Source organism: Phoenix dactylifera, unplaced genomic scaffold, assembly GCF_009389715.1.
Source record: "Phoenix dactylifera cultivar Barhee BC4 unplaced genomic scaffold, palm_55x_up_171113_PBpolish2nd_filt_p 000194F, whole genome shotgun sequence".
Lineage (NCBI taxonomy): Eukaryota > Viridiplantae > Streptophyta > Magnoliopsida > Arecales > Arecaceae > Phoenix > Phoenix dactylifera.
This window is the reverse complement of record NW_024067718.1, coordinates 362,484-385,203: the sequence shown is the minus strand read 5'-3', so window position 1 is coordinate 385,203 and position 22,720 is coordinate 362,484. Positions and strand designations below refer to the sequence as shown.

At 43.1% G+C, this 22,720-nt stretch overlaps 1 protein-coding gene across 1 annotated transcript; it reads right to left on the bottom strand.

Moving 5' to 3' along the window:
- Positions 1-597: 597 nt before the first annotated feature.
- LOC103718456 (PLASMODESMATA CALLOSE-BINDING PROTEIN 3-like) lies at positions 598-7,086 on the bottom strand. Its single transcript, XM_008807293.3, has 3 exons — positions 6,706-7,086; positions 6,090-6,123; positions 598-1,191 (listed from the first exon to the last, which is right to left on the bottom strand). Exons 1-3 carry the CDS (start codon positions 7,025-7,027, stop codon positions 978-980), a joined length of 570 nt encoding a protein of 189 aa, XP_008805515.1. The 5' UTR covers positions 7,028-7,086; the 3' UTR covers positions 598-977.
- Positions 7,087-22,720: the final 15,634 nt, after the last annotated feature.

Genomic DNA, 22,720 nt, shown 5'->3' with positions numbered 1-22,720 from the left:
TTTAAATATACACTGGATATGAAACATTAAGCACTCAGTTTCATATCCAAAATCAATTTAAGCACTGCCTATCTTACAATTCTATATATTTAAGAAATTAATTTTATTTTAAAATAACTTTTATGTAGTTAAATATTAATTTGTATTGTTCATTACAATTTAGTTGTAGTTCTTTATCAATCCTTATGTAGAAAATTGTTAATAATATAATTATATTATTTATTTATTATTTTCTTGCAAAGTATGTTAATGATATGATTAAGTAACCACTTAGCACATGTCCTTTTATGGTTTGTTTATGGATTTTCCATAACCAACAGACCAGTGAAGTAACATTTAAACCCAATGCAATCTAAACCAAATGAAAAAATAAACTTGGTTAGCATGCACACTTTGAAATTGAGAAGTGCCAAATCCCAGCCAGACCCACATGCAACCATGCATACATCAAAACATACAACCACAAATATCACCAAACCCAGTTGGGTCCAGTTGCCTGCCATCTCAAATTCTGATTCTTAGATTAGACAAAAAGAAACTAAAAACTTGCATGGGACCCAAGAATAGAACTTACATGACCCCACATACAATTATAAATATCACCAAACCCAGTTGGGTCCAGTTGCCTGCCATCTCATATTCTGATTCTTAGATTAGACAAAAAGAAACTAAAAACTTGCATGGGACCCAAGAATATAACTTACATGACCCACCCCCCTATCCCCCTTTTTTGTTCAGAGAGAGAGAGAGAGAGAGAGAACTTACATGACATTGCACTCAAAAGTCCCTAGCTGCTGAATAGACCAAGAGAGGAAGATTCCATATCCCACCACCCCCCACCAACTCTTTCACTCTTGCAAACATTTCAAGATTACATGACTGACCTAGTTAGTTTTTAAACAAGTACCACAAGAGGCTACCAATTGTACAACAAAACTGTGGTGGATTTCACAAAAATGTCGACTACAACAGCCTGTCTAGGTTATCCAATGGAGCAGCAGCAGGAAGCAGATGCAAGTTGATAGCAGGAGGGAAAGCAGAGGAGAAGCCCCAGAGCTATCATAGTTAGGGACTGACGTGCCGAGCCCTGGAGGACTCAGCCCACCGATACCTGGCAGTGGAGGAGCATTCATCGATGTGTTTGTAGGAGTATTTGTGCTGGGAGTATTGGCTGCTGATCCTCCTGCAGTGCTGCAATGGAAGACAGCCACCATTGTTAGCTATAAAACATGAGTACATCTTAGTCATATAAGTAGTTGGGCAAACATGCTACATCATTCTTCTTCCCATGGCCAACATTTAAACATGGTGGCGCTGCCAGAATACTCAAGGTAAGTATTAACATTGTCTTTAAAAATCTAGTAAGAATCAAACAATGCATCAGGGAAATGTATAAAAATCACCAGGAAACACATGCCAAAAGCTATGTGGGTTCCATGATGGTTCCTAATTGTGTTTTCTCCATTATGTTATCAAAACTGCACTCTAACTCCAAACCTAGCAAGGGACCAAGGGGAAGGGAAACTATTTTATATAATTAGAAATAACACAATGACTGCTAGGCTGCTAAGGCATTAGATGAGACACTAAGGATTCTTTCTGCGGGGGAGACATACATTTCTTGCACCATTGGATTAACTATATATTAAAGAACAGACCTTCATTTTTTTTAACTTTGTCTTGCCTGCACTAATAAATCTGAAATAAGAAGAAACATAAAACTCGATGAATTAGCTATCTCAAGCAAGTCACCAAATGTCTTCAATAAATAAGCAATAACTAGACATTTCCATTATTTCTAGTAAGGATTACCCCTGATTCATTTTCCTTATGGGCATCAATTTGGAAAAGCTGGAATTGAAATTAATGTTTGTTAATGTTCATGTGAGATACTTAAAAAGCAAACCCCCAGAATTTCTTTAACCAGTTGCCATATTACAACACAACAGTCCAGTTTTCATAATTCATTTCATTTATTTTTTTCCCAAGAGATGTGAGTCATTTGTATTAGTACATGCTCGACATGTTGGAATTTCCCGTGTCATGGTATTATAACTATTATAGCATAAGTTTCAAAAGATGGAATCTCAAATAACTGTATTCTTTTATACCTAGAACCAGTCCATGTTACGGCAATTACAGGATCTTAATTAGAATTTATTGCATCATAATATTTTTTCTTGCATTCTTCCAACAAAATATGAGGAATACTCTATACAGGGTCATAGTCAGAGGATGAAAACAACATCTGTTATGCCCAAAAAAAGGTTTCTATATGTTTCTATCAAGATCCATATCCAAAAAAGACGAGGTTTCCATCAAGAAGCAAGTCATTGTAGTAATTGATGTTGACAATGAAATGAAAGCTGAAAGAAGTAAATGAATGCAGGGGCATCATCACTGGCTTCAAGAGTGGCCCGTTAGCTGAGAAAAGTCGATGCTCAGACAAAGCTATGAAGAACAAATGACATAGGATGGAATGAATTCAATGAGGCTCGTAGGGTAACAACAGAGAAGGATGGAGTATTAGAAGGAAAAAAAAAACCATGAAAAGCACAAACACAGTGTCTACAACACCTAAAACAAAACTTGGACAATAGAGCAGTAACCCATGGGGAGAGGAAGGATTAGAGTTATTCAATTACTTCAACGTCAAAGCATCGGAGACATTTGATGTGAAGCAACGTGGGCTTATTCTTATAATTGGTGATAAGAATATAGACAGAAAGGTCCTTTCTATGGACCTAATCTGAAGCAAGCACAGAATTGAATTGAAGGAAATTTTTAGAACGACTAGGTGGTCTGATTCACATAGACGTAGCTTCCAAAACATTGTCCTCTCATTCGTTTCTTGATTATATTTAAAAGTTTAAGGAACCTATGTGGGCTATATTTTTCTTATCAACTGAAGGAGTGTCTATGTCTATACAAAAGAGGTACACAAAAACCAAATTGTTTAGATGGATTAAACGTCTTTATCAAGTAACAGATGAAGAAAGTGGCTGGTGCCCAGGTTTCTATTAGCAGTATTTTAAGTAGAAGAGGAAAAGGGCTATTCTATTACTTCAAAGGAATTGAAACTTAAGCCTTCAGGTAAATTTCATTAAACTGATAGCTACCATAGATGACCTTAGGGCACCCCATAAAGATCCATAATCACATCTCCTACAAGACTAGGAATAAAAAAATAGGCTAGTTTTAGACTTCCTAGAACAGAAAGCATGAGATAGTCAATACCACTTGGACTGGACTCCTAAAACAAAACTTAATCACCTAAATTTATAAAGGTCTCCAAAAGCCATAATAATTTTATTCTGGAAGAAAGGAAGGGAACTCCCACCTAGTGTAAATACGCAGGTCCAGGTACCAAGATGCACCACCCAAGATACAAATAAGGAACCTCCCTAAAGGAGAGGAGAAATGTGACCTCCGGGGTCATTACCTTGTTCACAAGGCCATCACTTGATTGCTACAATCTGCAGTTATGGCGATAAATATGCTCGTGACTTTTTAGGGCATTTTTCCATGCATACAGTGATTTCACTAAATGCCAGTGATCTACTTAGTCAAACTCACCTGATGTTGTGATGCTGATATATCTCATTGATATGCCATCTAATCTTATTGACATGGAGTAAAATCTTAACACTGTGAATGCCATCAAATATAACTTGTATGTTAAATATGGTAATAATTCTTGCTGCAAGGTTTAGCGAACAAATCTGCAGTTTGGTGCTTGGTTGGGATGCATGAGGTTATAATTTGCCCTACTCTACATATTCCCTCATATGGCATGGTGATCGTGCTAGTGAAAGATGCAGATGACAGACATGCGTAAGGTTGCATGAACATGGAAAAATAAAATTGTTGGCTGAAAGCTTTGAACACATCAGTCTTCAAGTGGGTTCATAACACATTACCACTAATTTGAGATTCAACTCCACCAGAGGATATTGATTGTTTTTTGTTTTTCCAAAATATAGAAAATTCCCCTAAAACTGTGCAATAACCAGTGAAGGATTTAACACATTTCTAGGCAACTAACCCAATCAAAATCACAAAATGACAGAGTTAGGAAGGCTAGAGGATGGCCTAAGAAGCCCTCAATTACACATTTTTTAAAGATATTGAAGACCACTAATTGCAACATCAAGATGAAACTTTCAAGGTTGACTGATCCACATTCTTAAAATCTGAATTGAGTAAGAGATATCTAGCCATGCCATATTTTATAGAAGCTATACAACAAATAGTCGATAATATGTGGGATCACGCAAGACATCCCCAATCAATGTTACTTATCAGCTAAGCATTTTGCTTCAATGGAGAATCTGCTGTTCTTGCTCCAGGAGGCCCATGTCTGTAATCATTTCACAGTTATACTTCTTTTGGAAGAGGCAGGAATGATGTGGGACAAGCAATTCATTGCAAAATGTCTTGAACAAAGGAGGTAGAGCAGTTTCTTTGAAGCCTCTCAAGATTCTTTATGCAAATGGGATGGATAGGAATGAAGCAAAATTGGTTAATAAAAGATGAAAACATTAAAGATGTAAACATGGAGTTAAGGAGAAGACCAATTACAAAACATTTATTCAATTCCAAATCAAACTCACCAAAGAAGATCAGCCCCATCTAAGTTAAACTAGGCTTCATTTATCACTACCATACTCAACTGGGACATATTGTAGAAAAAACTGTGGATGACATTCTCATCAGCATGTACCCTTGTTATTTCCTAGTGGTGGGAAAATGGTTGGTGGAGGCCCAACAATAGCGATCAGGAGTTAGATGGTCAGAGCTTTTCTATGAGCACTAAACCAATTGTAACTAGTGCGATAGTTTTTTCAAATATAGGAAGTAATTAAGAACTAAACCACACTGCAGAAAAAGAACTACATACAACCTTGGTGTAAATAAAATGGAAGGAAATCATCTCAGGCTGTAGGGTTTTTGCAGTAAACCCAGTGAGATCAAGGGAAGAATCATTGAAATTGAGATATGGGTCCTGTTATCCAGATGAAGGAACAAAGAAGACAACAAGGGCCATGAGTGAAATAATGAAAGCAAAATAAAGTACAAGGCTAAGGAGTTCACCTTAGGATTTCATGGAATCCATCATAAAGAGATAAGATCATCAGATAACTTTATTCATCAAAATTATGAAGCCATGGGTATGGCTGTCCTTAAAGCATTACAACAATGCCCATTGGACCCCATGTGTTTACTAAAGTTGCTTCCATCTCTGACATGCAGTTCCCTCTTGGTTCAGTTCTTGCTCTCTTTAAGCGAGTGAAACGAGATGACTCCACCAGCCAGAAGCGAAGTGTATAAATAAAGTAGTGTACAACTGTACAAGATGTGAAAAATCTTTAGTCAAATGGGAAGTCATATCCATTGATGCTTCCTCTAACAAGCATTGCATGCGTCCAATGCTAGAAATATTCCACTAACACCTTGGAGACTCCTGTACAAGCCATTACTGAGCTGATGTTTTGAAGCCCATTAAAGGGATGGCAGAAAAAGCTGCTAGGCTGGTTGGACTAGGCTGGTTTCTTTCCTTTTGGGAGGCCAGAGGATGGTAATAAGCAGCTGAGAAGATGGGTAGGCTCCTGAAAGTCCTAATAATCGGCACTATGGTTCGCCATCTCGATATCGGATCTTGTACTGATACCATTCTATTATGGAAGTTATGTGAAGTTATGCCTCCAAAAAGGAAGTTGATTAAATTACCCTAAGATTAACTATATGTTCTAAAGGTCCAAAATTATATAGGAATATTGATTTGCATCAAAATGACCACTAGTAGCCTCTATAGCAGCACACTATGTCCTGTAATATGGCTTTTAGAATAGTTTATAGGAGGCCCACCCTCCCCACAAAAAAAAAAAAAAAAAAAACCCCAAAAAAGTGATATACAGAAATGAAAAAAAGTTGTATAATTCCAAAACTAAAAATTAGGGGTTATTTGCAGAACATCCTAGAAAAGAGAAGATATTTCTATTGTGTGTGTAAGAGTGTGGAGAGAGAGAGAGTTGTTTCGAATTTAAAAAGTAAGTTCTACTAAATAAAGGAATTCCCAAGAGACATACCTTTGTGACGAAGGGAAAGTACAAGATCCATAACCTGCAAAACATTATTTTTTTAACAAAAAATCAATTCCAAACCCATTAAAAATCACAAGATTACGAATCCAAGATAACAATTAATTAAATCAACAACAAGCAATAACAAAAAAAAAAAAAAGGAAAAACGCCAACAATGTACAAGACCCAAGACACTATTTTTTTAAAATTAATGTTTCAAAACACTAAAATCAAAAACAAAAAAAAAAGACCTCCGAGACAACGTTTCCAGAACTTCCCAAACCCCACAAATTTATATGGTATATAGTATTCTAATAACAGAAGTTAAATAAAAAACCCAAGTCCTAGAATCACTCCGACTCCGTTCCCCTAGACCCTGTGCTAATTTTAAAGCCATTTCCAATGGAAGAAACTATAACTCTGCCACAGAATGCGGCCCTCACACGGAAAAGATCTCTCCAGGAGCACTACTTTCCAGCTGGACACGCATCTGAAGACGCAGCAGCACCTTGAGATTCGCGCTCGTCACCCCAACCTATGGTCCCAACCGTGCCTCATATTTTTCTAACATAAATTAAAAAAAAAAAAGGAAAGGAAGAGAAGAAAGAGGAGAGGAACTCACTAGGGTCGGTGATGGTGACGGTGGCGGCGCCGGCGAAGTCGCAGGAGCCGGGGGCGGCCTTGGAGCGCTGGTAGTAGGAGTCGAAGGCGTAGGAGGCGTGGGCTGGCAGGGTGTTTGGCAGGTAGCAGAGCCCGCTCGCCTGGATGGGCAAGCAGTCCGCCCCTGCCCCGCACGCGTAGTCCAACGCCGTCTGCAACGTCTTCTCGCTCGCCCCGCTCCGCGCGATGCACCACGTCGCCGCTTCCACTACGACCACTTCCCTTCTTCCTATTACCATCATAGCACCCAACAGCACCAGTAGCCCCACCGCCCGTGCTCCCATCCCACCACCACCACCACCACCACCCAAGGAAAATAACTGCAACTAAGCCTTCAAATAAAAGAAGGGAATTAGATACTAAAGAAGGAGAGAGAACTAGAGAGAGAGAGAGAAAGGAATACGAGGAAACTGAGGAAGAGAAGAGGTTCCCTTATTATTATTTTTTTTTTTTTTGCGCTTTTGCTTTTCTTTTGTCGCTTTTATCTTTTGTAGTAGCCGTTTCTGAAGAGCTCGAGCGTCTGAACTCCTAAAACGTCGACTAGCTTCATTTACGAAAATAACCCTACCATGAATGGATTTATATCCATGTTTTTTTTATTTGACAAATAAAACTATAAATATAAATATTAATTAGATATGAAAATTTATATTTATATTTATTTTAAATAGATATATTACAAATTGAATACCGAAAGTACATATAAAAATATAAATATAAATCAAATAATTAAATTTTATGATCGTAAAATTGAAAATATTACTAAATAGATAGTAAATTACATTAATAAAATATAAATATTATTATATTTTTTTAAAAAAAACTTATGAGTTCTATATAAAATAAAACAAGATTATAAATAAGAGCGATCGAATAGTTATTTATTTATAAGATTTTTTGCGTACATCCCTCCTAAATATTGAAATTTATATAAATACCCTTCTAAAATTAATATTTACATATATACCCTCATCAAATACTTATTTTATATGCATACTCATGCCATTTAATGCCGTTAAGAAGTTAACAGTTTAAAATTAAAATGACGAAAATACCATTAATGGGTAAACATGCAAAAGAAAACGTTTATAAGGGTATACATGAAAATAGTAATTTTGGAGGATATTTATACAATTTCTTGTATTTTTGCATAAATACTCTTCTAAATATTAAAATTTGTACGAATATCCTCCAAATATTTCTTTTGTATATCTACCTATTAAGGGTATTTCGGTCATTTTAAATTTTAAACTACTAATTTTTTAACGGCGTTAGATGGGATGGGCATATATGCAAGAAAAAAGAAAAATAAAGGGCATACACACAAAACAAGTATTTTATAAGAATATGCATGCAAATATCAATTTTGGAAGATGCAAATTTCAATATTTAGAAAGATATGTATGAAAAACCCTTATTTATATTTATATTTATTTTTTAATAGATATAAATATGGATACCGATATTAATTGAATGCTCATGTTACTATTCGTATTCGGATAGATTCAAATATAAAAATGGATCCTGAAATATATTATTCAGTCTACTTTTGCTCTTTTTTTTCTTCTTTTTTTAAGTTGTGAGGTGGTGCAACAGTGAGTTATTTATTTTGGTGAGGGTATTTTGGGGAGAGAGTGCTTCTTGGTTCGGGCTTTGGCGGGGCCCGAGAACTAGGTGAGAAGTGAGAACTGAGGAAGTAGCCGTTGGGCGGGGAAAAGCGGCACTGGCGTTGTCGGATGCCTGCTCTGGCGTGTATGTGATGCATGAAGAAGTGGGGCCCAGAAGATGGGTGGTGTTGACCGTCTTGTGCGTTTTTTCGTGTAGCTTGACAGCCTGCACCGGGCAAGCGCAGGCGAGGGGACATGGAATGGTCCCATGACTTCAGTGAAAATATATTGCATGTCAGTGATAAAGAAATAAAATCTTTTTTATTCACAATTTCCTAAGACTTTATCCTTCATATCAGAGTCTCTTGTTACATAAGTGATGAGACACATACATACGTATAAAACTATTGAAAGGGATTATAAATTGAGAGTAGTTTATTTGCCGCCATACTAACTTGTTACTTCAAAGATTGCTTTATTTAAGCCTATATGATGTGGTGCTTAATGTAAAACTCATGTGTAAACATCCATAGATTATTGAGTCTGCTTGTTTTATATTTTTATTTCAATCGATAGTTTACATTCATGCACATGTACAATCATATAATACTAAAAATATATGTTACGATTGATACAAATAATCTAGCAGAGGCGGTGTTCAACACATCTGATGATTATGATACTCAAAGATATAAGCCATCTATATGGCAACATAGTTATAAATTTGTCCAACACAAAGGCATATGATACATAAAGAAACAAATATGGATTACATCATGCAGTAAAGTATATGCAAGTCTCATATAATTCTTTAACATATAAATTTGAAAAGAATTTTGCTTATAAAATCACTATATCAATCTTAAAGAGTAGGGCTAAGTATACCCAGATGCATACCTAGGATGGGAGCCAAACCAGGTCGTGCCCTATATTACATGATAAGTATCTATAAAAAATCAGGTCGAGGTACTAAGGTATGCATTGAGTTACACAAAACATTTTTTCAACCTTAATTGAGTTAAAAAGGACATTTGCCTTCAAAGAAAAAATTGGTTGTTGGATTTTCAAATATAATATATACAAAAAACAAAATCCGTTGCTCTCTAGACTTTATAAAGGAAAAGAGTTCATTTTTCATCTTTTCCTGTAGAAACCCTCGCCCTAAGTTTCGATGCCTACCACCTTTTGGGTTTCTCAACCCCCCCCCCCCCCCCCCTTCTCTCTCTCTCTCCCTATTCATCAAATCAATAAGATTGATAGTGTGCATGTCACATCCCTAACAAAAAAATGCGAGCCAAGGTTGTGGCAACCATCGCATACTCATAGAGAGCTCTCCCACAAGCATATGAGGCATTCTAATATGATATCAAATGCATTGCATCGGAAAAAATTTTAAAAACTATAATCTAAAGTTTAATTAATTAATGAATCCAACTGATAAATAAATTTAAGTCTTACATCAATGAAACCTCAAATAGTAAACCAATAAAAAGAGCATAATAACAAAACTAGGTATAAACTATTTCGATATTTTGAATCTCATTTTTAGTCTCACTCCTAGAGTAGTACCCATGTTCGCAACTAAGTATATGAATCTAAAAAGAAAGAAGAAATAATGAGCTCGACAGCCTAGTAAGTAATGATTACCTTAACAACATACTTTATATAATAACATAAGATACAAATAATTAAATATAATTGCCATAATTCAATGTAAAAATATAACCAATTTTTTTTAAAAACTCAAATCTAGTAAATCCAATATCTTTCAAATATTTATATACATATTCATAAATCCAATTCGAAATAAATCATATTCAATTTAGCAATCTTTAACTATCACTACACTTACACCTTATAGCTAGGCTAGAAATAGAAATAGAACCACATTTATATCTTGTTAAGTGGGTCAAACTACTACACTATATACAAATCTCATATAATTCTTTAAGATATGTATTTGAAAAGAATTTTGCTTATAAAATCACTATGTCAATCTTAAAGAGTAGGGCTAAGTATACCTGGGTGCTTACATAGAATGAGCACCAAACTAGGTGTTGTGCCCCATGGTACATGATAGATAGGTGGTTTAAAAAAGGCTTTCATGCTCATCTTACCCTAATGGTCCATAGAAAATCAGGTTGAGGTACTAACTAGGGAACACATCAGGTTACACAAAGCATTTACCCAACCTTAATTGAGTTAATGGGATATTTGCCTTCAAAGAGGGAATTGGTTATTGGTTTCTCAAACATTATATATATATATATATATATATATATATATATATATATATATAATCTGTTGCTCTCTAGACTTTATAAACAGAAAGACTTCATTTTCACCTTTTCTTGTAGAAACCCTAGCCCTAGGTTTCGATGACTGCCACCTTTTGGGTTCTTAACCTTTTAGGGACCACCCTTTCTTCTCTCTCTCTCCTCCCCTCCCATCTGCTCTCTCTCGCTATTCATCAGATCAATGAGATTGATAGTGTCGATGTCATGCCCTAATTCAAAAAATGCAAGCCAAGGTTGCAACAACTATTGTAGACTCGTAGAAAACTCTCTCTAAAGCATGTCAACCATTCTAATATGATATCAAATGCATCACATCGGAAGGAATTTAAATAACTATAATCCAAAATTTAGTTAAATAACAAACCCAACTGACAAATAAATTTAAAAGTCTTACATCAATTAAACCTCAAAAAATGAGTCTATAAAAAGATCATAATAATAATACTAAGTATAAACTATGTCGATATTATCGATCTTGCTTTTAGTCTTACTTCTAGAGTAGTACCCACGTTCGCAACTAAGTATCTGAATCTAAAAAGAAAGAAAAGATAATGAGCTCAACAACCTAATAAGTAATAAATATCTTAACTACACAATTCATATAATAACATAAGATACAATAGTCAAACATAAATTTTCATAAATCAATATAAAAACATAATCAATTACTTTTTAAAACTCAAATCCAATAAATCAATATCTTTCAAATACTCATATACATATTCATAAATCCAATTCGAAATAAATCACATTCAACTTAGCAAACCTTTAACTATAACCATACTTATACCCTATGACAGGTCAGAAATAAAATAGAACCGCACTTATATCTTGCTGAGTGGTCCGGAATACTGCACTGTATACAAATCTCATACAATTCTTCAACATATGCATTTGGAAAGAATTTTTCTTATAAAATCACTATGTCAATCTTAAAAAGTAGGGCTAAGTGAACCCAGGTGTATACCTCAGATGAGCACCAAACCAGGTGTCATGCCCCATGGTACATGATAGGCAGGTGGTTTAAAAAGGCTTTCATGCCCATCTTACCCCAATGGTCCATAGAAAATCAGGTCGAGGTATTGAATAAGGTATGCGCCGAGTTACACAAAGCATTTTCCCAACCATAATTGAGTTAAAAAAGGATATTTGCCTTCAAAAAGAGAATTGGTTACTCGCTTCTCAAACATAATATATACAAAAAAAAACTGTTCCTCTCTAGACTTTATAAAAAAAAGACTTTATGTTTTCATCTTTCCTTGCAGAAACCTTAGCCCTACGTTTCGATGCTTGCCACCTTTCGGGACCCTTTAAGGACTTCCCCTTTTTTTCCCTCTCTGTCTCCCCCCTCCCATCCGCTCTCTCTCCCTATTCATCAAATCAACAATATTGATAATGTGGATGTCATGCCCCTGACCAAACAATGCAAATCGAGGTTACGATAATCGTTGCATACTTAAAGAGAACTCTTCTCATAAGCATGCTAGGTATTCCAATATGATATAAAATACATCGTAGTGGAAGAAATTTAAATAACTATAATGAAAAATTTAATTAATTAATGAATCCAACTAACAAATAAATTTAAGAGTTTTATATCAATTAAACCTCAAATAATAAAGCTATAAAAAAAGTATAACAACAATGCTAAGCTTAAACTATATCGATATTGTTAAATCTCGCTTCTAGTCTCACTTTCAAAGTGGTACCCATGTCTGCAAACTAAGTATCTGAATTTGGAAGAAAAAAAGACAATAAGTTGGACAATACAATAAGTAATGAATAATCTAACTACATAATTCATGTAATAATATAAAATATAATTATTAAATATAAATTACCAATAAATCAGTGTAAAAATATAATTAATTCCTTTTTAAAAACTCAAATTTAGTAAATCAAATATCTTTCAAATATTCATATGCATATTTAAAAATTCAATTCAAAATAAATCATATTCGAGCCAGCAGCCTTTAACTATGACCATACTTATATTATGTAGCTAGGCTAAAATAGTAACAGAACTGTACTTATGTTGCCCAAGGTGACAACCCAAGAAGGGGGGGAGGGGTGAATTGGGTTTTCTAAAAATTATGTTCCCTAATTTTACTTTGAATAGAATGCAGCGGAATGATAAGATGTTATTTACTTAAGCTCTAGGCAATTACAAGTAAAGCAGTGGAAAATTAAGCTAGAGCAATTATACTATGGCTTTAGGGTGCAATTGATCTAAAATTAACTTATAGTTGTATGATCAATTTTAATCTATGTGTATGGTAAAAATGGAGTGGAAGCTAAGCAAATTCTAAACAATCACTTGTAACTCTATAGAAAACAAAGCTAGAGATATTACACAATCAAGCCATGAATGTAAGGCATGAAATACAAGAGATAAGGCATCACAAACACAAAGATGTTATAATGGTTCGGTGCACCCAGCACCTACATCCACTCCCCAAGACCTCTTGAAAATTTCACTATAATCCCTCAGATTACAGTCGGTTGTTTTACAAGCTCACAAACCCAACTTGTTGTTTTGCGAGATCACAACGAACTTGGTCGGTTTTCACAGGCTCACCGACTAGAACCAACCGATTGTTTTCACGGGCTCACAATCCAACCCAGTTGGTTTCCCAAAGGCTCACCAACCACAACCTTACAACGATTGTTTTCCGGGTTCACAATCAACCCAGTTGGTTTTCCCAAAGGCTCACAACCACAACCTTACAACATTGGTTTTTCCTTTGGCTCTACCAACAAACCTTAATGCCCTTTGAATTCATCCCCTGATTGAAATCAAAGTATAACAAGATATTAGAACAAGAATTTACAAACAAATAACAGCTTCCTTAAAATAAGCAAATATAGCAATGTAAACAAGTAGAGTAAAGAGAAGAAGCCCTCAAACAAATTTGTAGATGAAGGAACTCGGCTTCCTTCTTTACTTGACCCTCTTCTGATTTAGCACGAGGTAGAAGATCACTGAGGCAGCACACAGTTGAAGAGGAAAGCTTTGGGATTCACTTGGATGCTCTTCTTCTCTCTCTTTGACTTTGAATGGCCCTTTTGTGCTTTTGGGAGATTTTCTTGTAATCTCTTTGAAATCTCTTTCCTAAATGTTCTCTTCCCACTTCCATCCCTTCTTTCCTAGCTCTCCTCTTGATTTTATAGCTTTAGAGGAAGTGGAAACAAAATCTAGCCATTAGAGACAAAAATAGAGCCGTTGGAATCAAGAAAAAACTAGCCGTTATGCCTCCAGCGTGCTGGAGTCGACTCGGCTGAAGTAGGAGTCGACTCGGCTGAAACATGAGTCACTTGTGAATAGTAGTCTGTCGGCACTTATAGCTGGGAGTCGACTCCGCACTGTAGCGCTGAAGTTGGAGTCGACTCGAGCACTGTAGCGCTGAAAATCAACTCTCTGTCTTTTTATCTGTTCTCAGTCGGAGTCGACTCGCAGAGTCCCGGAGTCGACTCGAGCACTGTTCCTTGAAACTCCAGAGTGCCAGAGTCGACTCTGAACTTTCAGGAGTCGACTCGAGGACTATTCTTTTGAATCTTTCTTTGAATTTGCTCCTCCAATTTGAATCCTTTGAACTTGAAACTTGGGCCAATGAAGTGTAGCTTTCTTCCAACTCTTCTTGAGAGCTTTTGAGGCCTTCTTGTGTTTATCCAACTTGCTATGTTCCTTACAATACAAATTATCTTTCTTCTTGCAACACACACATTAGTATTTATACTTCAAGGTTTTGTGATCATCAAAATCAATCTTTAAATCAATCTTTGGGTCATCAGTCTCCCCCTTTTGATGATGACAAAACTTGGAGTATATGCGATATAAAATATATTGTGTTCTAGAAGTAATGCATAGCTAATTGCATGAAGTAAGAAAATATATATCTTTAAAATATACTTCATGAATAATGCTTTGTGTTCTAGAAGTAATGCATAGCTAAGTTGCATGAAGTAGAAATTATATATCTTTAAAATATACTTTATGATAAATGCTTTAGATTTAATCAACTTAACATAATCGACACATAAAGCATTATGAGCATATACTCAGATATTTCTCCCCCCTTTTTGACAACATCAAAAAGGTTGCAAGATAGTGTAACATAAAGCACAAAGATAATAATACTTAATTATGTCTTTTCCTTATTGTACTCTGATTTTCAGTTAATGCATATCAAATTATTGCAAGAATATGAATCATATAACCTCAAGGCAATAATGTTAGAATAAGACTAATGAGCATAGATCAGAGTCAATTAAGATAATTTCAGGAGCAGTAACACATCGAATGTGATTCCAAAGATAGTTTTCAAAATCAAGTGTAGGTGGAATCTTTCTTCAGTTAATCAAAAATACCATGAATGATATTCAAAGAAGCACGAATGGAAATCTAACCTCTCTTCAATAATAAGTATGAAAGCTTGTTCATTCAAGATCTTTTGCCTAATATATTAAGTATTTTAGCAACATGAGAGCAATTTAACTAATTTTCAGAGTATAAGAGCAATATATTAAGTATGATTGCAAAGTTCTTTTATGATGTAAAAATATTGTGGCATAAATACCAAAACATGAATTCATGCAATTTATGATATATCTTAGAGCATACATAAAATTCAAAGCTTTGAAGGTGCTTTTAAAGCTCTTTTAAAGACTTTATTCCTTTAAAAAGAAGCACATTTTGGTACATATAATAATGAATTGGCACAAAATTGAAGTTCTAAAGAACAAGCCAATAAGAACTCATTAGTGAATTCCAAAAATAGGTTTTCTAAGAGATACTCAAGAAACTTCAACACATTATTCTCCCCCTTTTCATTAAATTAGAGGCTCTTAAGATCAACTATTTGAATTGCAATTTGGTTCATGATTGATGCATAAGATATACTAACCAAATAACAAGCCTCAAGGTGTATCGTAAAGATTTTCAGATTAAATTTCAGATGATACATATTGGAGAGTGTTACGGGGGAACTTAGCCACCATGCCCCACGTGACCAGCACGCGCGCCCGGGAAGACTACGGCTGCCCCTTGATCCCGCAATCCGACCTCCAGTCGGATATCTTCGGCTCCGCAGCTCGACCCCGAGTCGGCCGCCCCTTGATCCAGCAATCCGACCTCGGGTCGGATATCTTCGGCTCCGCAGCCCGACCCCGAGTCGGCTGCCCCTTGATCCAGCAATCCGATCTCGGGTCGGATATCTTCGGCTCCGCAGCCCGACCCCGAGTCGGCCGCCCCTTGATCCAGCAATCCGACCTCGGGTCGGATATCTTCGGCTCCGCAGCCCGACCCCGAGTCGGCTGCCCCTTGATCCAGCAATCCGACCTCGGGTCGGATATCTTCGGCTCCGCAGCCCGACCCCGAGTCGGCTGCCCCTTGATCCAGCAATCCGACCCCGAGTCGGCAATCTCTGACAACAACAGACTGTTCCTCTAAGGCACGCCGCGGCCCCCTGCTCCACTACTCCCTGCAACGGCCGTATCCGACGCTGTTTCACGATCCCCTGTAACAGCCGTACAAAGCGGAACTCCACTATGCCCTGCCATAGCCGTACCCAGCGCTGCCCCACGACGTCCTGTAACGGCCATGTCAGTGGCAACCCCATCGCGCCACACGATGACCAATCCCCAAAAGAACCCCCCAGCCTGGTATATATGCGGCTGGGGGGGAAGGGGGAGGGTAAGCAAGATTTTCCAGAGTATCATCTTACCTGCTACCTCTCCTTCTCCTTCGATCTTCCCTAACTTGATCGTCGGAGGCCCCCACTACCCCGGTGGTGGTGCGAGGCTTGCTTGCAGGTTTCCCGGCGGAAGGTGGAGCGCAACCGAAGCAATTCCAAGGGAACCCCGTTCATACCGCTGTGCCAATCGTTCTCGGTTTGAACCCCCAGCAACAGTTGGCGCTAGAAGGAGGGCCGGATCTCAGAGCGATCGTAATGGCACGGCGAGGTGGTCGTGGAGCTTCCAATGCTTCCGGTCGCGGGGCCTCTCACGCCTCTGGCCGGAAGGCCGCTGCATCTCCAACACACTCTCAGCAACACTCCACCTCCCCACCGCCCGTTCAGACGGTCGAAGCCGCCCAGTTCGACCAACTAACCCAGCAGGTTCGCACCCTCGCGGAGGCGGTGCAGAATCTGCAGGGTGCGATTTTCCGGGCGCCGCAGCGGGCTCAGGAGCCGCCGCGGCCTGAGCATTCGCCTGTCCTCCTCAACCCGCGCTCCTTCCTCTCCCATGGGGATGAGCGCCGGCGCGAGGAGGATTCTCGAGCACGCTCCATTCTGCCGGGACCTTCCCACCGGAGCCGCGCGGGGTCCGAGAGGCGGGCCCGGGCGCGTTCCAGACCCCCCAATCCTCGAGGAACCCGCGCTCCAGTCGGTCCCCCTCTCGCCACTCCTTGTCTCCCACCCACCGGTCGCGCTCCCTGGACCGGCGGGTGGACGATCTCCACCGACAACTCCAGGTCCTGAAGGGCCATTCCAAAGATCCCTTCGCTGACTTAGAGATCTCCTCCCAGCCGGCGCTTGCCTCGAGGATCCTGCGGACCCCGAATCCGCCGGGGTTCAAAATGCCGGCGATCGAGCCCTATGACGGGGCGGCAGACCCGCGGGATCACGTCGAGAGTTTCAGGACCCTTATGCTCCTCCACGGAGCATCAGATCCCCTTCTCTGCAAGGCTTTCCCGGCAATCCTCCGTGGCCCGGCGAGGGCATGGTTCGCCGGGCTGGAGGCTGACTCAATCCGGTCCTTCGACCAGTTCACTCGCCTCTTCGTCACTCATTTCGCCGTCAGTAGCCGGCGGCGACTGGTCTCCGACTCCCTCTTTGATGTTCGACAAAACGAGGGAGAAAGCCTGCGGGATTATCTTACCCGCTTCAACAGGGCTACGCTGGAGGTCCGGAGCCTGAGTCAGGAGGTAGCTCTTTCAGCCCTGAAGCGTGGCTTCCGGAAGGGCAGACTCACCTTCTCCCTGGACAAACGCCTGCCGCGGAGCTTCCCAGAGCTGTTGTCCCGGGCGAACCAGTATGCGGACGCCGAGGAGGCGGCCGCCCACCGGAGCAAGGAGGCCGCCGAGATCCCTCCAAAGCTTGGGAAGAAAAGGCGGAAAGAGGCACGCCAGAGGAGGAGCCCGACGCCCCAGCGTCGGCGCAGAAGCCCGTCGCCGGCGAAGAACCACGGCGCCCCACCCCTCGTTCTCCGCCCCAACGTTTCAACCGGTACACCCCTCTCCTGACTCCCCGGGCCAAGATCCTTATGGAGATCAAGGGGCGGGAGGACCTCCCGGCCCCGAGACAGATGCGGAAGATCCCTGGGAAGAGGTCCTCCCGGGCGTACTGTGAGTACCACCGAGACCACGGCCACGACACGGAAGACTGCTTCCAGCTTCGGGACGAGATCGAGGCTCTCATCCGCCGGGGCGTCTCGGTCGATATGTGAGCGACCGACGTCCCCCCGCAGACTCGCGTCCGGCCGACCCGGCTCCTCCGGGGCCTCGGGAGCAGAATCGACCCGTTGCGGGCGTGATCCACACTATCACTGGGGGCTGCCCCCGACCCGTGAGGAACGCAGGGGGCTCGACGGAGGCGTCGGGGGCGGCCGTCGCAAAGAGGCAGAGGGTCGGCAACGTAATCACTTTTTGTGATGAGGATGTAAAGGGGGTTCAGACCCCCCACGATGACGCCATGGTAATCTCCCTCACCATGGCAAACTATTATGTAAGGCGTGTTCTTGTGGATAGTGGAAGCTCAGCTGATATCTTGTTTTACGAGGCCTTCCAAAAGCTGGGCTTGTCCAGACAATTGTTGCACAAAATGTCCACCCCCCTCGTAGGATTCACCGGTGACGCTGTCCCGGTGGAAGGTGTCGTTGAGCTGCCTGTGATTGCAGGCGTCGCACCCGCAGAAGCCACGGTGCGACTCGGGTTCTTGGTCGTCCGTGTTCCCTCGGCTTACAACGCTATCCTCGGACGATCCGGGCTGAACGCCCTTCGTGCGGTGGTCTCCACGTACCACTTGCTCATGCGGTTCCCCACGACGGTTGGGATCGGGGAGGTCCGAGGTGACCAACCGACCGCACGGCAATGTTTCTTAGCGACCCTCAAAGGGAAGAAGCCCGCAGAAGCCTTAAGCGTCGAGTCTCTTGATGCCAGAGACGAGGTGGCCTTGCGGCAGGGGGAGCCGGCCGAGGTGTGGTCGAAGTTCCCCTCGAGGAAGGCCGCCGGGACCGGTGGTCCGGTCGGCGCCAATCTCGACCGGGAGCTCGGGCCCGGTTTGGTGGAATTCCTCCGAGCCAATGCCGATGTATTTGCCTGGTCGGCGGCCGATGTACCTGGGATCGACCCGGAGGTCATCTCTCACGCCCTCAACGTCGACCCGACCCACCGGCCAGTGAAGTAGAAGAAGAACACTGTGCCCCGGATCGGATCCGGGTGATCGACCAGGAGGTAGACAAACTCTTGGAGGCAGGATTCATAAGGGAGGTGAGTTACCCCGAGTGGCTGGCAAATGTCGTACTTGTCCGAAGGCGAGCGGAAAGTGGAGGATGTGCGTCGACTATACCGACCTGAATAAGGCGTGCCCCAAGGATAGCTTTCCGCTTCCGCGGATGACCAACTGGTCGACGCGACTTCCGGACATCAGCTGCTGTCTTTCATGGACGCCTTCTCCGATTACAACCAGATAAAGATGGCCCCACAGGACGAGGAGAAAACTGCCTTTATAACAGACCGGGGGCTGTACTGCTACAAGGTAATGCCCTTCGGTCTGAAGAATGCTGGCGCCACTTACCAGCGCCTCGTCAACAAAATCTTCAAAGAGCAAATCGGCCGGAATATGGAGGTGTACGTGGACGATATGCTGGTGAAGAGCCGCCAGGCAGACCAGCACATCGTGGATCTGGAGGAGACTTTCACCACCTTGCGGAAGTTTCGCATGAAGCTGAACCCAGCGAAGTGCGCCTTTGGCGCTTCGGCCGGGAGGTTCCTCGGTTTCATTGTCAACCAGCGGGGTATCGAAGCCAACCCGGACAAAATCAAGGCCATCCAAGGTATGTCCCCTCCGACCAAAGTGAAGGAGGTTCAGGAGCTGCTGGAAGGGTCGCCGCGCTCGGACGATTTGTGGCAAAATCGGCCGAACGCTGCCAACCATTCTTCAAGGTGTTAAAACGCCCGAAAGACTTCCTCTGGACGGCCGAATGTCAAGCAGCATTCGACCAGCTCAAGGAATACCTGGCGTCTCCTCCCCTGCTGTCCAAGCCGCAAGAAGGGGAGATGCTCTACCTCTATCTGGCGGTCTCCCCAACCGCGGTCTGTGCGGTGCTGGTTCGGGAAGAGGCAAAGCTCCAGAAGCCCGTGTACTACATCAGCCGGTCCTACGGGATGCCGAGGCGCGGTATACGAAGGCTGAAAAGATCGCCTTCGCGCTCTGACCGCGACCAGGAGGCTCCGCCCCTATTTCCAGGCCCATTCTTCACCCTCTTAACTGATCAACCACTACGACAGATCCTTAGCAACCCGAGAATGCGGGACGACTGGTGAATGGGCAATAGAACTCGGTGAGTTCGACATCCGCTACCAGCCTCGGCCCGCCATCAAGGCCCAGGTGCTGCGGACTTCCTCGCTGAGTGCACGGTGCAGGTGGCGGAACCTAGACCGCCGGAAACGCCCAGCCTCGACCTCCCGACCTGGACGCTTCACATCGATGGTCGTCGAACCCCGAGGGTGGAGGGCCGGGCTGGTCCTTACCATCCTGATGGAGTGATAGCCGAGTATGCCTTGAGGTTTGGGTTTCCCAGTGACCAACAACGAGCGGAGTACGAGGCCCTAGTCGCGAGACTCAAACTCGCCGGGGAGCTCGGCATCCGGCGTTGAAGGTCTTCACCGACTCCCAGCTGGTGGTCGGGCAGGTCCGTGGGGAGTTCGAGGCCCGAGCCCGACCATGCAGAACTACGTCCGGAAGGTGCAAGCACTCATTCCCGACCTCGGCAGCGTCGACCTCCAGCAGGTCCCCAGAAGCGAAAATGCCAGGGCCGACAGGTTGTCCCGCTTGGTGGGCGCAGAGGCGCGCAACCTGTCAAGGGCAATCTACCTGGAGACCCTGGATGCCCCGAGCATCGCGAGGCTGGGCGTTGATGGCGATTGACCCGGAGCCGTCTTGGATGGACCCGCTCGTCGCCTACCTCACCGAAGGATCCTCCCTGAAGACGAAGATCAAGCTCGGCGACTTGTCAGGAAGTCCGCCCACTACGTACTCTATGAAGGAGGCTGTATCGGACCTCGTTCACCGCCCCCCTCTTAAGTGCCTCCGCCCCTTGGAGGCGGCCTACGTCCTCGACGAAGTCCACGAGGGCGTCTGCGGATCGCACTCGGGGCTAGTCCTTGGCGCACAAGATCATGAGGCAAGGCTATATTGGCCTACCTTGTTGGAGGACTCAAAGATCACGTATGGAAATGCGACGCCTGCCAGCGCCACGCCAACGTCCAGAGAGTCCCTTCTGTCCCCTTGCACCAATCACCGCACCCTGCCCTTCTCACAGTGGGAATGGATATCCTCGGACCGTTTCCCGTCGCTTCCGTCCAGCGGAAATTCTTGATTGTTGCAATCGACTACTTCACCAAGTGGTGGAGCGGAGCCGCTGGCCACTATCACGGAGGCGCAAGTCCGGAAGTTCGTAAAGAAAAACATCATTGTCTGATTTGGGTACCCCGGGTCCTCATCTCGGATAATGGTCGACAGTTCGACAACAAGCATTTCTGTGACTTCTGCGAGGAGTTCGGGATCGAGCATCGGTTCACATCTGTGTCGCATCCCCAAACCAACGGTGAGGCCGAAGTGACAAATCGGACAATCCTCCAAGGAATTAAGGCGCGAATCGGTCAGACGAGCAAGCTTGGGTCGAAGAACTCGAGAACATCCTTTGGCGTATCGGACCACGCATCGGACCCCTACCGGGGAGACGCCTTTCGGCCTAACCTATGGCACGGAAGCGGTCGTCCCCGTGGAGCTCGGACTCCCCTCGCCCCGGTGGCCGCGCACCGACCCGAGGCCAATTCGGAGCAGCTCCGAGGGAACCTGGACCTCTTGGAAGAAGCAAGGAAAATGGCGCAGTCCGGATGGCGATGTATCAGCGGAGGGTGGCCCGGTATTATAACTCCAAGGTCCGACCAAAACTTTCAGAATCGGAGATCTGGTGCTAAGGCGGGCTAAAGCATCTCAGCCCGCGGAAGGTGGGAAGCTGGCGCCAAATTGGGAAGGCCCGTATAGGGTTCGCTGGGTAAACCGACCTGGCTCCTACCAGTTGGAGGCACTAGATGGTCGAAAAATTCCAAGGAGCTGGAATTCCGCTAACCTGCGGGTATATTACCAGTAGAAAGACAAAGCCAGAAAGACAGCTCAAAAAATATATAGTTCTTTTCATTTCAATAATTCTGGTTACAACGGCGTGTTCGTTGATTACAAAGAATTTCCAGAGGGGGATTGGGGAGTAAAGAAACTAAGGAAGAGGTGGGGACTCCGTGGAGCTGAAGATCTGGGATCCCGAACCCTCCGCCCGAACAGCTCCAATCCCACTGGCCGTGGGTGCTTTCCCCCCGGAGCGCCATCGACGCCTCACGCAAAAGACGAAGAGCCGCACGGACGAAGAAGAGGTTCACACTGCTTCTAGAGGAACGCCACCTCCAAGGATATTTCGGTCCTCCCCAGGAGAAGGGAGGAAAGGAATATAAGGGAGAAGAGCGCGAGGAGGCGTGATCCCGGATGAAACGCCTAGAGCGGAGTTCCACCGGGGAGAATCCTCCGTTGATCCCAGATGAAACGCTAGTTGTGGAAGTCGCGAGGGGCGCGCCTCCCGTTCCTCCGGCTGGGATTTCCCAGCCACGCGCCGGAGAGGAGGTCCACGATCCATGCAACCTGAACAGCTCCGGCTTGGCAGGCTCCACCGCACCTGCGCTTATATTTATAGCCAAACTGTGGCCCCCCGGTCGTTCCGATGCGGTGGCTCCAATAAATGCGGGCACATCGAATCCGGAGCCGTTTCGGCTCTCGAGGTTTATCCCCCCACGATCTCC